We start from the raw sequence: 14905 nt of genomic DNA, 5'->3' as shown, positions 1-14905 counted from the left end.
ATCCAACCATCTCATCCTCTGTCGTCCCCTTCCAATCTTTCCCAGCCCCAGGGTCTTTTCAAATGAGTCAGCTCTTTGCATCAGGTGGCCAAAGTTGGAGTTTCAGCTTTGGCATCAGTCCCTCCAGTGAATATTCAGGACTGATCTCATTTAGGATGGAATGGTTGAATCTCTTTGCAGTCCAAGGGACTCTCAAGAGTCTTCTCCAACACCACAGTTCAAAAGCATGAATTATTTGGCACTCAGCCTTCTTTATGGTCCAGCTCTCACATCTATACATGACTACTGGAAAAACCATGGCTTTGACTAGATGGACCTTTGTTGGCAAAGTCATGTCTCTGCTTTTTAATATGCTGTCTAGGTTGGTCATAGCTTTTCTTCCAAAGAGTAAATGTCTTTTAATTTCATGGCTACAGTCACCATCTACAGTCACAATCTACAACAGTTATTTTGGAGCCCCCCCAAAATAAAGTCTGTCACTGTTTCCATTGTTTCCCCATCTATTTGCCATGAAGTGATGGGACCAGATGCCATGATCTTAGTGTTTTGAAAGTTGAGTTTTAAGTCAGCTTTTTCACTCTCCTCTTTCACTTTCATCAAGAGGCTTTTTAGTTCCTCTTCACTTTCTACCATAAGGGTGGTGTCATCTGCATATCTGAGGTTGTTGATATTTCTCCCAGCAGTCTTGATTCCAGCTTGTGCTTCATCCAACCCTGCATTTTGCATGATGTTCTCTGCGTATAAGTTAAATAAGCAGGGTAACAATATACAGCCTTGACGTACTCCTTTCCCAATTTGGAACCAGTCTTGTTCCATGTGCAGTTCTATCTGTTGTTTCTTGACCTTCGTACAGATTTCTCAGGAGGCAGGTATTCCCATCTCTAAGAATTTTCCATAGTTTGTTGTGATCCACACAGTCAAAGGCCTTGGCGTAGTCAATAAAGCAGAAATAGATGTTTTTCTGGAACGCTCTTGCTTTTTCGATGATCCAGTGGATGTTGGCAATTTGATCTCTGGTTCCTCTGCTTTTTCTAAATCCAGCTTGAACATCTGGAAGTTCTTAGTTCATGTACTGTTGAAGCCTTGCTTGGAGAATTTTGAGCATTACTTTGCTAGCGTGTGAGATGAGTACAATTGTGCGGTAGTTTGAACATTCTTTGGCATTGCCTTTCTTTGGGATTGGAATGAAAACTGAACTTTTCCAATCCTGTGGCCATGGCTGAGTTTTCCAAACTTGCTGGCATATGGAGTGCAGCACTTTAACAGCATCAACTTTTAGGACTTGAAATAGCTCAGCTGGAATTCAATTACCTCCACTAGCTTTGTTTGTAGTGATGCTTCATAGGCCCACTTGACTTCAGACTCCAGGATGTCTGGCCGTAGGTGAGTGATCACACTATCGTGGTTATCTGGGTCATTAAGATCTTTTTTTTTTTTTTTTTAATTTATTTATTTATTTATTTATTTTTTCCAGTGGGTTTTGTCATACATTGATATGAATCAGCCATGGATTTACATGTATTCCCAATCCCGATCCCCCCTCCCACCTCCCTCTCCACCCGATTCCTCTGGGTCTTCCCAGTGCACCAGGCCCGAGCACTTGTCTCATGCATCCCACCTGGGCTGGTGATCTGTTTCACCATAGATAGTATACATGCTGTTCTTTTGAAATATCCCACCCTCACATTCTCCCACAAAGTTCAAAAGTCTGTTCTGTATTTCTGTGTCTCTTTTTCTGTTTTGCATATAGGGTTATCGTTATCACCTTTCTAAATTCCATATATATGTGTTAGTATGCTGTAATGTTCTTTATCTTTCTGGCTTACTTCACTCTGTATAATGGGCTCCAGCTTCATCCATCTCATTAGGACTGGTTCAAATGAATTCTTTTTAATGGCTGAGTAATATTCCATGGTGTATATGTACCACAGCTTCCTTATCCATTCATCTGCTGATGGGCATCTAGGTTGCTTCCATGTCCTGGCTATTATAAACAGTGCTGTGATGAACATTGGGGTGCACGTGTCTCTTTCAGATCTGGTTTCCTCAGTGTGTATGCCCAGAAGTGGGATTGCTGGGTCATATGGCAGTTCTATTTCCAGTTTTTTAAGAAATCTCCACACTGTTTTCCATAGCGGCTGTACTAGTTTGCATTCCCACCAACAGTGTAAGAGGGTTCCCTTTTCTCCACACCCTCTCCAGCATTTATTGCTTGTAGACTTTTGGATAGCAGCCATCCTGACTGGCGTGTAATGGTACCTCATTGTGGTTTTGATTTGCATTTCTCTGATAATGAGTGATGTTGAGCATCTTTTCATGTGTTTGTTAGCCATCTGTATGTCTTCTTTGGAGAAATGTCTGTTTAGTTCTTTGGCCCATTTTTTGATTGGGTCATTTATTTTTCTGGAATTGAGCTGCAGGAGTTGCTTGTATATTTTTGAGATTAATCCTTTGTCTGTTGCTTCATTTGCTATTATTTTCTCCCAATCTGAGGGCTGTCTTTTCACCTTGCTTATAGTTTCCTTTGTAGTGCAAAAGCTTTTAAGTTTCATTAGGTCCCATTTGTTTATTTTTGCTTTTATTTCCAATATTCTGGGAGGTGGGTCATAGAGGATCCTGCTGTGATTTATGTGGGAGAGTGTTTTGCCTATGTTCTCCTCTAGGAGTTTTATAGTTTCTGGTCTTACATTTAGATCTTTAATCCATTTTGAGTTTATTTTTGTGTATGGTGTTAGAAAGTGTTCTAGTTTCATTCTTTTACAAGTGGTTGACCAGTTTTCCCAGCACCACTTGTTAAAGAGGTTGTCTTTTTTCCATTGTATATCCTTGCCTCCTTTGTCAAAGATAAGGTGTCCATAGGTTCGTGGATTTATCTCTGGGCTTTCTATTCTGTTCCATTGATCTATATTTCTGTCTTTGTGCCAGTACCATACTGTCTTGATGACTGTGGCTTTGTAGTAGAGTCTGAAGTCAGGCAGGTTGATTCCTCCAGTTCCATTCTTCTTTCTCAAGATTACTTTGGCTATTCGAGGTTTTTTGTATTTCCATACAAATTGTGAAATTATTTGGTCTAGTTCTGTGAAAAATACCGTTGGTAGCTTGATAGGGATTGCATTGAATCTATAGACTGCTTTGGGTAGAATAGCCATTTTGACAATATTGATTCTTCCAATCCATGAACACGGTATGTTTCTCCATCTGTTTGTGTCCTCTTTGATTTCTTTCATCAGTGTTTTATAGTTTTCTATGTATAGGTCCTTTGTTTCTTTAGGTAGATATACTCCTAAGTATTTTATTCTTTTTGTTGCAATGGTGAATGGTATTGTTTCCTTAATTTCTCTTTCTGTTTTTTCATTGTTAGTATATAGGAATGCAAGGGATTTCTGTGTGTTAATTTTATATCCTGCAACTTTACTATATTCATTGATTAGCTCTAGTAATTTTCTGGTAAAGTCTTTAGGGTTTTCTATATAGAGGATCATGTCATCTGCAAACAGTGAGAGTTTTACTTCTTCTTTTCCTATCTGGATTCCTTTTACTTCTTTTTCTGCTCTGATTGCTGTGGCCAGAACTTCCAACACTATGTTGAATAGTAGTGGTGAGAGTGGGCACCCTTGTCTTGTTCCTGATTTCAGGGGAAATGCCTTCAATTTTTCACCATTGAGGGTGATGCTTGCTGTGGGTTTGTCATATATAGCTTTTATTATGTTGAGGTATGTTCCTTCTATTCCTGCTTTTTGGAGAGTTTTAATCATAAATGAGTGTTGAATTTTGTCAAAGGCTTTCTCTGCATCTATTGAGATAATCATATGGTTTTTATCTTTCAATTTGTTAATGTGGTGTATTACATTGATTGATTTGCGGATATTGAAGAATCCTTGCATTCCTGGGATAAAGCCCACTTGGTCATGGTGTATGATTTTTTTAATATGTTGTTGGATTCTGTTTGCTAGAATTTTGTTAAGGATTTTGCATCTATGTTCATCAGTGATATTGGCCTGTAGTTTTCTTTTTTTGTGGCATCTTTGTCTGGTTTTGGAATTAGGGTGATGGTGGCCTCATAGAATGAGTTTGGAAGCTTACCTTCATCTGCAATTTTCTGGAAGAGTTTGAGTAAGATAGGTGTTAGCTCTTCTCTAAATTTTTGGTAGAATTCAGCTGTGAAGCCATCTGGTCCTGGGCTTTTGTTTGCTGGAAGATTTTTGATTACAGTTTCGATTTCCTTGCTTGTGATGGGTCTGTTAAGATCTTCTATTTCTTCCTGGTTCAGTTTTGGAAAGTTATACTTTTCTAAGAATTTGTCCATTTCATCCAAGTTGTCCATTTTATTGGCATAGAGCTGCTGGTAGTAGTCTCTTATGATCCTTTGTATTTCAGTGTTGTCTGTTGTGATCTCTCCATTTTCATTTCTAATTTTGTTAATTTGGTTCTTCTCTCTTTGTTTCTTAATGAGTCTTGCTAATGGTTTGTCAATTTTGTTTATTTTTTCAAAAAACCAGCTTTTAGCTTTGTTGATTTTTGCTATGGTCTCTTTAGTTTCTTTTGCATTTATTTCTGCCCTGATTTTTAAGTTTCTTTCCTTCTGCTAACCCTGGGGTTCTTCATTTCTTCCTTCTCTAATTGCTTTAGGTGTAGAGTTAGGTTATTTATTTTTTTTTCTTGTTTCTTGATGTAAGCCTGTAATGCTATGAACCTTCCCCTTAGCACTGCTTTTACAGTGTCCCATAGGTTTTGGGTTGTTGTGTTTTCATTTTCATTCATTTCTATACATATTTTGATTTCTTTTTTGATTTCTTCTATGATTTGTTGGTTATTCAGAAGCGTGTTATTTAGCCTCCATATGTTTGAATTTTTAACAATTTTTTTTCCTGTAATTGAGATCTAATCTTACTGCACTGTGGTCAGAAAAGATGACTGGAATGATTTCAATTTTTTTGAATTTTCCAAGACCAGATTTATGGCCCAGGATGTGATCTATTCTGGAGAATGTTCCGTGTGCACTTGAGAAAAAGGTGAAGTTGATTGTTTTGGGGTGAAATGTCCTATAGATATCAATTAGGTCTAGCTGGTCCATTGTGTCATTTAAGGTTTGTGTTTCCTTGTTAATTTTCTGTTTAGTTGATCTATCCATAGTTGTGAGTGGGGTATTAAAGTCTCCCACTATTATTGTGTTACTATTAATTTCCTCTTTCATACTCGTTAGTGTTTGCCGTACATATTGCGGTGCTCCTATGTTGGGTGCATATATATTTATAATTGTTATATCTTCTTCTTGGATTGATCCTTTGATCATTATGTAGTGTCCTTCTTTGTCTCTTTTCACATCCTTTATTTGAAAGTCTATTTTATCTGATATGAGTATTGCGACTCCTGCTTTCTTTTGGTCTCCGTTTGCATGAAATATTTTTTTCCAGCCCTTCACTTTTAGTCTGTATGTGTCTCTTGTTTTGAGGTGGGTCTCTTGTAGACAGCATATATAGGGGTCTTGTTTTTGTATCCATTCAGCCAATCTTTGTCTTTTGGTTGGGGCATTCAACCCATTTACATTTAAGGTAATTATTGATAGGTGTGGTCCCGTTGCCATTTACTTTGTTGTTTTGGGTTCACGTTTATACAACCTTTCTGCATTTCCTGTCTAGAGAAGATCCTTTAGCATTTGTTGAAGAGCTGGTTTGGTGGTGCTGAATTCTCTCAGCTTTTGCTTATCTGTAAAGCTTTTGAATTCTCCTTCATCTGAATGAGATCCTTGCTGGATACAGTAATCTAGGTTGTAGGTTATTCTCTTTCATTACTTTCAGTACGTCCTGCCATTCCCTTCTGGCCTGGAGGGTTTCTATTGATAGATCAGCTGTTATCCTTATGGGAATCCCTTTGTGTGTTATTTGTTGTTTCTCCCTTGCTGCTTTTAATATTTGTTCTTTGTGTTTGATCTTTGTTAATTTGATTAATATGTGTCTTGGGGTGTTTCGCCTTGGGTTTATCCTGTTTGGGACTCTCTGGGTTTCTTGGACTTTGGGTGGCTATTTCCTTCCCCATTTTAGGGAAGTTTTCAGCTATTATCTCCTCAAGTATTTTCTCATGGCCTTTCTTTTTGTCTTCTTCTTCTGGAACTCCTATGATTCGAATGTTGGGGCGTTTCACATTGTCCCAGAGGTCCCTGAGGTTGTCCTCATTTCTTTTGATCCTTTTTTCTTTTTTCCTCTCTGCTTCATTTATTTCCACCATTTTATCTTCTAGCTCACTTATCCTATCTTCTGCCTCCGTTATTCTACTCTTCATTAAGATCTTTTTTATATAGTTCTTCTATGTAGTCTTGCCACCTCTTCTTAATATCTTCTGCTTCTGTTAGGTCCATACCACTTCTGTCCTTTATTGTGCCCATCTTTGCAGGAAATGTTCCCTTGGTATCTAATTTTCTTGAAGAGATCTCTAGTCTTTTTCATTCTATTGTTTTGCTCTATTTCTTTGCATTGATCACTGAGAAAGGCTTTCTTATCTCTCCTTGCTATTCTTTGGAACTCTGCATTCAGATGCGTATGTCTTTCCTTTTCTCCTTTGCCTTTAGCTTCTCTTCTTTTCTCAGCTATTTGTAAAGCCTCCTCAGACAACCATTTTGCCTTTTAGCATTTCTTTTCTTGGGGATGGTCTTGATCACTGCCTTCTGTACAATGTCACAAACCTCCGTCCATAGTTCTTCAGGCACTCTGTCTATCAGCTCTAATCCCCTGAATCTGTTTGTCACTTCTACTGTATAACTGTAGGAGATTTGATTTAGGTAATACCTGAATGGCCTACTGGTTTTCCCTACTTTCTTCTATTTAAGTCTGAATTTGGCAATAAGGAGTTCATGATCTGAGCCGCAGTCAGCTCCGGGTTTTTGCGGTTTTTGCTGACTGTATAGAGCTTCTCCATCTTCGGCTACAAAGAATATAATCAATCTGATTTCGGTGTTGACCATCTGGTGATGTCCATGTGTATAGTCATCTCTTGTGTTGTGTGTTGTTAGAAGAGGGTGTTTGCCATGACCAGTGCGTTCTCTTGGCAAAACTCCATCAGCCTTTGCCCTGCTTCATTTTGTACTCCAAGGCCAAACTTGCCTGTTACTCCAGGTATCTCTTGACTTCCTACTTTTGCATTCCAGTCCCCTATGATGAAAAGGACATCTTTCTTGGTGTTATTCTAGAAGGTCTTGTAAGTCTTCCTAGAACTGGTTCAGCTTCTTCAGCATTAGTGGTTGGGGCCTAGACTTGGATTACTGTGATATTCAATGGTTTGCCTTGGAAACGAACAGAGATCATTCTGTCATTTTTGAGATTGCACTGAAGTAATGCGTTTCGGACTTTTTTGTTGACTATAAGGGCTACTCCATTTATTCTAAGGGATTCTTGCCCACAGTAATAGATATGATGGTCATCTGAGTTAAATTCATCCATTTGAGTCCATTTTAGTTCACTGATTCCTAAGGTGTCGACGTTCACTCTTGCCATCTCCTGTTTGACCACTTCCAATTTACCTTGATTTATGGGCCTAACATTCCAGGTTAGGACAATATTGCAATATTGTTCTTTATAGCATTGGACTTTACTTCCATCACCAGTCACATCTACAACTGGGCATTGTTTTTGCTTTGGTTCCATCTCTTCTTTCTGGAGTTATTTCTCCACTCTTCTCCAGTAGCATATTCAGCACCTCCTGACCTGGGGATTTTATCTTTCAGTGTCATATCTTTTTGCTTTTTCATACTGTTCATGGGGTTCTCAAGACAAGAATACTGAAGTGGTTTGCCATTCCCTTCTCCAGTTGACCACATTTTGTCATATATTTTGTAAAAAGGACCCATATGTGATTATAAACAAGACTGGAAAGCAAAATATCAAAACGTTAATAATGGTTATCTCTGGATGGTTATATTGTGAATGATTTTTCTTTTCTTTTTTTTGAACTGACTTTTACCATAGATGTTTTATTATAAGATTCTTTTATTTTTATAATAGGAAAAATATAATTTTGTGTTTAAAAAAAAACTTTAATAAATGTTAGCCTAAATTGATCATGGGAAGAAAAGAACTTGGGGGGAAGAGACTAGATTAATGCCTACTACAGATCCTGACACACACAAGGTGTTTAACAAATGTTCCCATGACTCTGCACCTGAGCTCTGGGTCCTATTTCTGGATACAAAAATGACCAGGAAAGCAGACCTCAGTGACAGACCTGGATCTGAACCTTAGAATTGCCACTTCCTGGCCGTGTGACCTTCAGAGAATGACAGCTTTTGTGAGCCTCAGTTTCCTTATCTGTAAATTGGGGAGGGAGAGGTACTAATACCTCCTTCACAGAATTTCCAAGAGGGTCTAATGAAATATCACCAAAAATTACCTAGTTCAGTGTTGGTATCTCGTAAGTGCTCAATAAATGGCGGCTAGCATTACTGACTTTGCACAAGGCCCAGGTCCTCTCGGGCTCCCAGTTCTTTCTTAGTCAATTGAACATGGTCACCTCAGGATGTGTGAGGGGTGTCAGACAGAGTATCAGGAAATCTCTTGTAAGGTCGTCTTACTTCTCAAAAACCTCTCACCTCACCCTCAACACAAGGACTCTGTTACTTTTTAAAGCTTCCAGCACCAGAAGAGGGAAGCCACTCTGGGGTGCTGTTACTGGGGGGAGCTAACAGGTTTTTGTCTCCACCCAGGTGCTGAGCATGGGGAACCTGACATTTTGAAAGATGAGCTTCAACTCTATGAAGGTAATTGTTTGGGGTGAAACAGTGGCTTTGGGCGGAACAGAATAAAGGAAACGACACGAAGGCTTAGGGCTTTGTTGGGAGGAAACATGGTGATGAGGGTATTTCATGAGCTGAAAGTTGTGGGTGGGTATATGAGATGTGGCAAGGTGAGTGGTTACAACGTGGGCAGCTGGAGGTGGGCACAGGCGTTTTCTACCATAGTCAGACTGTGCCAGAGTATATTCTGATCTATAGCCCCGACTTTCAGGGTGACTGTCACCAGTTACCTAACCTTTTTGGATCTCAGCTTTCCAACCAGCAAGATGGAGCTTGATCAGTACCCTCTGTCTTGGAATACTGGGTTGTTTAAGCATGCATGGGAAAATTAAGGACCTGATCCCTACAACACTTACATTATAGACTAAAATTGTCTCTAAGGATTGTCACTTTTACAGCAAGCAGATGTAAATATCATGCCACTTTGCTTGGTAGCACTGTGATGAGTTGGAGGAATTTGTAGGAATGAACTAGTTTACCAGAAAGCCTCACAAATGCACCCTGCCAGATAAGGAAGTCTGTTTTAACTTTGTTTAATCCAGCAGTTCCATAATCTGCGTGGTCTCCTAACTCCTGATAATAACCCAAGGAATACAACAGGAAACATAGACATTCAAAGAAATGTAAATGAGACGTCTTAGTGTTCTGCATCAAGCTATTACCAGTGGTTGCCACTGGGTGGCGGCATTGTACTTAACTGTCATACCATCTTCTTTGAGTTTTCTGATTTTTTCTTTTTAACAAAAACAGGCATTATCCGATTTAGGAAAAAAATGTCTCTAACTGCTCAGGTCATGCAAGAAAGTTTTCACTGGATGTAAAATGAGAAACTGTTTTTTCTCATTTTACACCGGAGAAGGCAATGGCACCCTACTCCAGTACTCTTGCCTGGAAAATCCCATGATGGAGGAGCCTGGTAGGCTGCAGTCCATCGGGTTGCTATGAGTCGAACAGGACTGAGTGGCTTCACTTTCACTTTTCACTTTCATGCATTGGAGAAGAAAATGGCAACCCACTCCAGAGTTCTTGCCTTGAGAATCCCAGGGCTGGGGGAGCCTGGTGGGCTGCCGTCTATGGGGTCGCACAGGGTCGGACACAACTGAAGTGACTTAGCAGCATACACACACACACACACACACACATATTTTAAATGTTTTTTTCTCTTCAAAAAGTAAGTCATATTCACTGTCGAAAACATAAATATCATCATGTATTTGAGAGTTAATTCCTCCGAGTAATGAATTGCCCCCGTGACATTGGCAGTACTTGGTAATTACACTATGGGGGTCGCATTTCATGCTGTCCTTGGTTGCCCTCTGTCCCCTCGGTGCCGGCCTCTCTCTGATCACTTGCAGACAGTGGTTCCTGTTTGCACATCAGCCCTGAAGACAGTCAGCATCCTGGATGTTTGTTGCCATGAGCTGAGTGCTCCTTCCAGGTGTTTGTGTCCTGAGGCTGACCTGGAGGAGGGAAGTGTACAGAGTGGGGGCTCCTGCCTGAGGGGAGGAAGATGAGAGGCGAGGAGAGAAGTCACTGGGGATAGGAGAGGCCCCAAGAACCAGAGGTGGAGGGCCGCCCAGGCCAGATTAAAGAGAAGGCTGCAGGTCAGCCCAGGAACAGGGCTCGACTCATCCTGGGCAGCCCCGACAAAGAGTTTGACACTGTAGTTGGGGTCCAGGGCCCCCAGCATACAACCCAGCTTGGCTTGTAAACTCTGGGCCTGATGAGGCTGGAGGCGCAGGCCTAAGTGTCCTCACCTGTGTCAGGAGAGCAATGAACAGGCCCAAATTGCAAACTGGTGGCCTGTGTGTGGAGATGTGTTTTATCCAGATCCCAGCGTGTCTTTATTATTATTCTTAATGGTGCGTCCATACTCAGTTGTGTCCGACTCTTTGTGGCCCCATGGACTGTAGCTCACCAGGCTCCTCTCTCCATGGGATTTTCCAGGCAGGAATACTGGAGTGGGTTGCCATGCCCTCCTCCAGGGGATCTTCCTGACCCAGGGATGGAACCCACGTCTCCTGCATCTCCTGCATTGTCAGGCGGATTCTTTACCACTGAGCCACCTGGCAACCCCTGTTATTCTTAATATATTTCATCAATTCAATTCTGCGACTAATAGTTTTTCACATCTGGACATCTGTGAAATCGGGGTCCATCTTAAATTCACTGGCAACCCACAGTTATAATTGGCTATAGTTTTCCTTCCGTAAAATGACGTCATTCTCACAAACCATGACATTTTTGGCTGGATGGAATGTGAGTTGCCAACTTTTTGACAGTCCAGAAGTTTGTGTGAAAGCCTGAATTTCTAGCCTCTCGTGGGAGGTTAGAAGACCTGTAATGCGGGGCAGGTGTTCCTGCGGCAGCTCTCAGGGCTGCTGCGTGGCCCCGGTCCCTTTAGATGGAAAAGGAGCCCGCCAGTTTGCTCCAGCGCGCCCTGCACATCACTGGAAAGCCTCTGGGTGAGAGAGTTCCACCTTCCCCGGGGCGTAACTTCTTACCCCCCAGAGCACACAAGTATACAATCACTGATTTCTGTTCTGTGCAGGTGCCCCCAGGGACATGGTGCCTTCAGGAGAATCAGGTGAGTGTCTCTTAGGGGCGGGGGGTCATCGGTGCTGGTGTTGATGAGGTCTGGACATCATCTTTCCCCCGAGACAGCCAGCTGCTGTCAGATGCATGACTGCGAAAGATGGGACCCCATGTCCACTCTGGGCAGGGGCTCCGACCTGGGCTCAGCAGACTGGCAGGGCTGGCTGTGGTATGAGGGGGGCCAGGGGAGGTGAGAAAGGGGGTCCAGGCAAGAGCAAAGGGATTACTGATAACAGTCTATAGGTAGAAAGATCCCCTGGGGACTGGAGAATCTGACAGGGGCATTTTCAGAGGTCACCTGTGACATCTGTTAAGGACCTAAGCTGGCCTGGGCACTAATGTTGAGTTTCTAATTTCCAGGACTCCGAAGGAGAGGCTCTACTCCCACGAGTGGTAAATACGCAGGTAGCGGGAGGTGGCCTGGATTCCAAGGCCTGGGACGGACTACAGACAGCCTGGGAGGTGGGAGTGGGAGTCGATTCCAGCAGCGATGCCATTACCACCCAGGCTGTCATGTGACCCAGAAAAGGGGCCTCCGGGCTCGGGGGCGTGGAGCAGAACAGACTCAGGCCTGTGGAGGAGGAGGGCGTCAGTGGGGGTCCAAGGACAGTCGCCCCACCTTCCAGCTTTGCCCTGACCACCCTGAAGTGAGCGCCCTCTGACCCAGGAACTAGAACCCGGGAGAGCCCTTCTCAGTGAGGCCTCTTCAGAGAGGATCCCCCGAGTTGTTCCATTAAACACTCATCTCTCTCTTGTTCCCAAGGAGAAGTGGAGGCCTCTCAGCTAAGAAGACTGAATATAAAGAAGGACGGTAAGGAAATTGAGGTTCTAGGGCTGCTGCCGCTGTCTGATTCCAATTTCTCTGGGGAGGAAGTCAGCTGGTGGCCTGGAACAAAAATAATCACAGCCCACCTCTGTCACCGGCCTTGCAGTTCACAAACTCCTCAGCTTGGAATCACCTTGAGAGGGTAGTCCAGTGATGCCCATTTTGCAGATATGGAGACTGAGGCTCAGGGTCAGCTAGTGAGGGGCATGACTTGGGCTTGGGCCCCGGCAGTGTGCTCTTTCTGTTGGACACAGAGTCACCAGGATGAGAACTGCCCTCCAGGCCTTACAGCCATGATGGGGAGCAGTGACTGGGTGGGCTGGACTCTAGGGAAGGAGTTATGAGACCTGGCGGGACCTTCTCAGCTATAGGCCTGCAATCATGGGGGTCTCAAGGAGAAGGGTGAGGGTAGGAAGGGAGACCATGGTTTTATTTTCGGCCACGCTGGCAGCACAAGGGCTCTTATTTCCCCAACCAGGGATCAAACCCAAGCTCCCTGCAGAGGAAGCTCGGAGTCTTAACCACTGGGCTGCCAGGGAAGACCCTGGAACAGCGAATAAAGCTCCCTTTGAGCAGAGATAAGAATACTTTCAGTTAATTAAGAAGAGAAAGAGGGAAACAGTAACCCCGCCTCTGCCTTGACAGATGAGTTTTTCCATTTCATCCTCCTCTGCTTTGCCATTGGGGCCGTGCTGGTGTGTTATCACTATTACACAGGTGAGTGGGGGGTGCGGCGTGGGAATCGGGGGCGGGGGTCTGGATCTGCAGGCTGATCATTCTCTCCCTTGCTACCCCTGCAGACTGGTTCATGTCCCTTGGGGTCGGCCTGCTCACGTTTGCCTCCCTGGAGACTGTTGGCATCTACTTCGGCCTGGGTAAGGCCCCATCACAGGCAGAGTCTGGTGTGGGGGCAGTGGCTGGGCCGGCCCCTCACAGAGGCTCGCCAAGGGCCGGAAAAGCCATGACCTAAATATTTTGTAAAGATTTCTTTATGATCGTGTTTGCTTCCTGACCTACCGCTCTCAAGGTCAATGAGAGGTCGTTGGCACCACCCCATGGAAAAAAATGGGCAGCTCCATGAAAATACAACAGAAACAGTTGAAAGTGGCAAACAAACAGAATTAGCCAGATACTGAAAACAAGGCAGTTAATGGAGTGGGGTGCTGAATTCGCCTCATTTCCTGGCATTGTTACTGCTGGTCAGGGTTGTTTTCAATAATAATAACTCAGGCCTATTATCTAAGCTTAGCCTGCTGCCTGAAATTCCATCAGAGCTTTGTTTGCATGGGTGAGGCCTTTGTCCAAGAGTGGGCAGCGGGAGGTCTGCCCCTGGGGTCCCTGAAGGGGGCACAGGGCACCATCACCTTTCTCTCTGTTTCTGGCAGTGTACCGAATACACAGCGTGCTGCACGGCTTCATCCCCTTCTTCCAGAAGTTTCGGCTGATAGGTAACATTCACTTTCTCCCTCTGCTCACTTTGTCTCTCCCCGCTGGGGTCTTCTGTTGCAAATGAGCCTTAGCATGTAGGAAAGAGGCAGAGCCTGGAGGTGAGGGCCTGGGTTCAAGGCCTGTGGCTGTTGCTGCTGTCCTTCAGCCGCTCAGGCGTGTCCAACTCTTCACCACCCCATGGACTGCAGCACGCCAGGCTTCCCTGCCCCTCACCATCTCCCAGAGTTTGCTCAAGTTCATGTCCATGTTCAAGTCCTACCTCCTCCAATCTCCTATTTCTGGGGAGCCTCTTTTAGCCTCAGTTTCCTCAGCTGGAAAAATGGGTGTCATCATACCTACAGCACAAAGGTGTTGTGAACATCAAGTGAGGAATAGATGCAAAAGTCCTTCGGTGTGAACCACTGTGGAAAAGTACAGGGGCCCTGGGTATTCCTCATTTGCTCAGAGAACTTTGAGCCTCTCCAAATGGTATCTTCTCTGTGATTTTATTTGCTTAACAGCAACTCGGGTTGGGAGTGGGTTTTAGTTCTCCTACACTTGACCGTTGAGGAAACTGAGGCTTAGAGAGGTAGAGTGACTAGGACAGAATCACACAGCTAGAATGGTTGGACAGGGCTAGAGGAGATCCTTTTTCTTGACCAGCAGTTCTGTGCCTACCATTACATCGGAAACTGACTGGCCAGGAGCTGTGTGTCTCTAGGTCGGAGACTTCCATCTCCTTTAATCTCTCTGATGCTAAAGGGGACACTAGCTGTAATGGCTGTGGGTCATGACTGCCTCATGTCAGCTGTTAGGGGCATTTGCGCCTCTGGGGTAACAGTGGGGAGGAGGCCTGGCTGCCTTCGGAATCCCATGCCATCCTGCGGGCTTTTCCTTCCAGGCGTCAGGAAGACTGACTGAGGCCAGGCCCCGGTGTGACCACCACCGCATCCTCTCCACCCACGAGGACAGAGTGGCATCCTGGGAGACACGCGGGCGGGCCACGCTAGAGCAATAAAGACAGCACTTTGCCTTCCATGTGGTGTGGACGTTGGCACCAGTGGGCTGAGGTGTCCCTCGGGCAGCGTCAGCATGAAACCCAGATGCCAGGATGATGGCAGGAGCGGGGAGGGTGCGGGCCTGTGCCCTTCACGGGGGCCTGGATCAGCAGGGGGATCCTGGGACATGACTCCTGTCTGGAGACAGTAGGAGCCCCTGCGCCCTGCAAGCTGTCATCTGTCTGGGCTTGTGATTTCTCTCAAGTACCCAGGCCA

The 14905-nt window shown here is 44.2% G+C and overlaps 1 protein-coding gene across 9 annotated transcripts in view; it reads left to right on the top strand.

Annotated features, from left to right (window-relative positions):
* TMEM40 (transmembrane protein 40) overlaps positions 1 to 14667 on the top strand; it is a 48499-nt gene extending 33832 nt beyond the window's left edge. For 6 of the 9 annotated variants that reach the window (XM_043443539.1, XM_043443540.1, XM_043443538.1 and 3 more), the window contains 8 exons: positions 8693 to 8746; positions 11334 to 11369; positions 11738 to 11782; positions 12141 to 12188; positions 12849 to 12920; positions 13004 to 13078; positions 13589 to 13651; positions 14533 to 14667. In XM_043443539.1, coding sequence (XP_043299474.1) covers positions 8693 to 8746; positions 11334 to 11369; positions 11738 to 11782; positions 12141 to 12188; positions 12849 to 12920; positions 13004 to 13078; positions 13589 to 13651; positions 14533 to 14552 — 413 coding nt within the window. In that variant the 3' untranslated portion in view covers positions 14553 to 14667. The remainder of the gene's footprint in view (positions 1 to 8692; positions 8747 to 11333; positions 11370 to 11737; positions 11783 to 12140; positions 12189 to 12848; positions 12921 to 13003; positions 13079 to 13588; positions 13652 to 14532) is intronic. The other 3 variants (XM_043443543.1, XM_043443541.1, XM_043443544.1) reach the window with 1 other exon arrangement.
* Positions 14668 to 14905: the final 238 nt, after the last annotated feature.

The sequence above is a fragment of the Cervus canadensis genome, chromosome 22 (genome assembly GCF_019320065.1).
Source record: "Cervus canadensis isolate Bull #8, Minnesota chromosome 22, ASM1932006v1, whole genome shotgun sequence".
Classification (NCBI taxonomy): Eukaryota; Metazoa; Chordata; class Mammalia; order Artiodactyla; family Cervidae; genus Cervus; species Cervus canadensis.
Note: the sequence above shows the minus strand (reverse complement) of the source record. Positions and strands in the feature narration are given on the sequence as shown.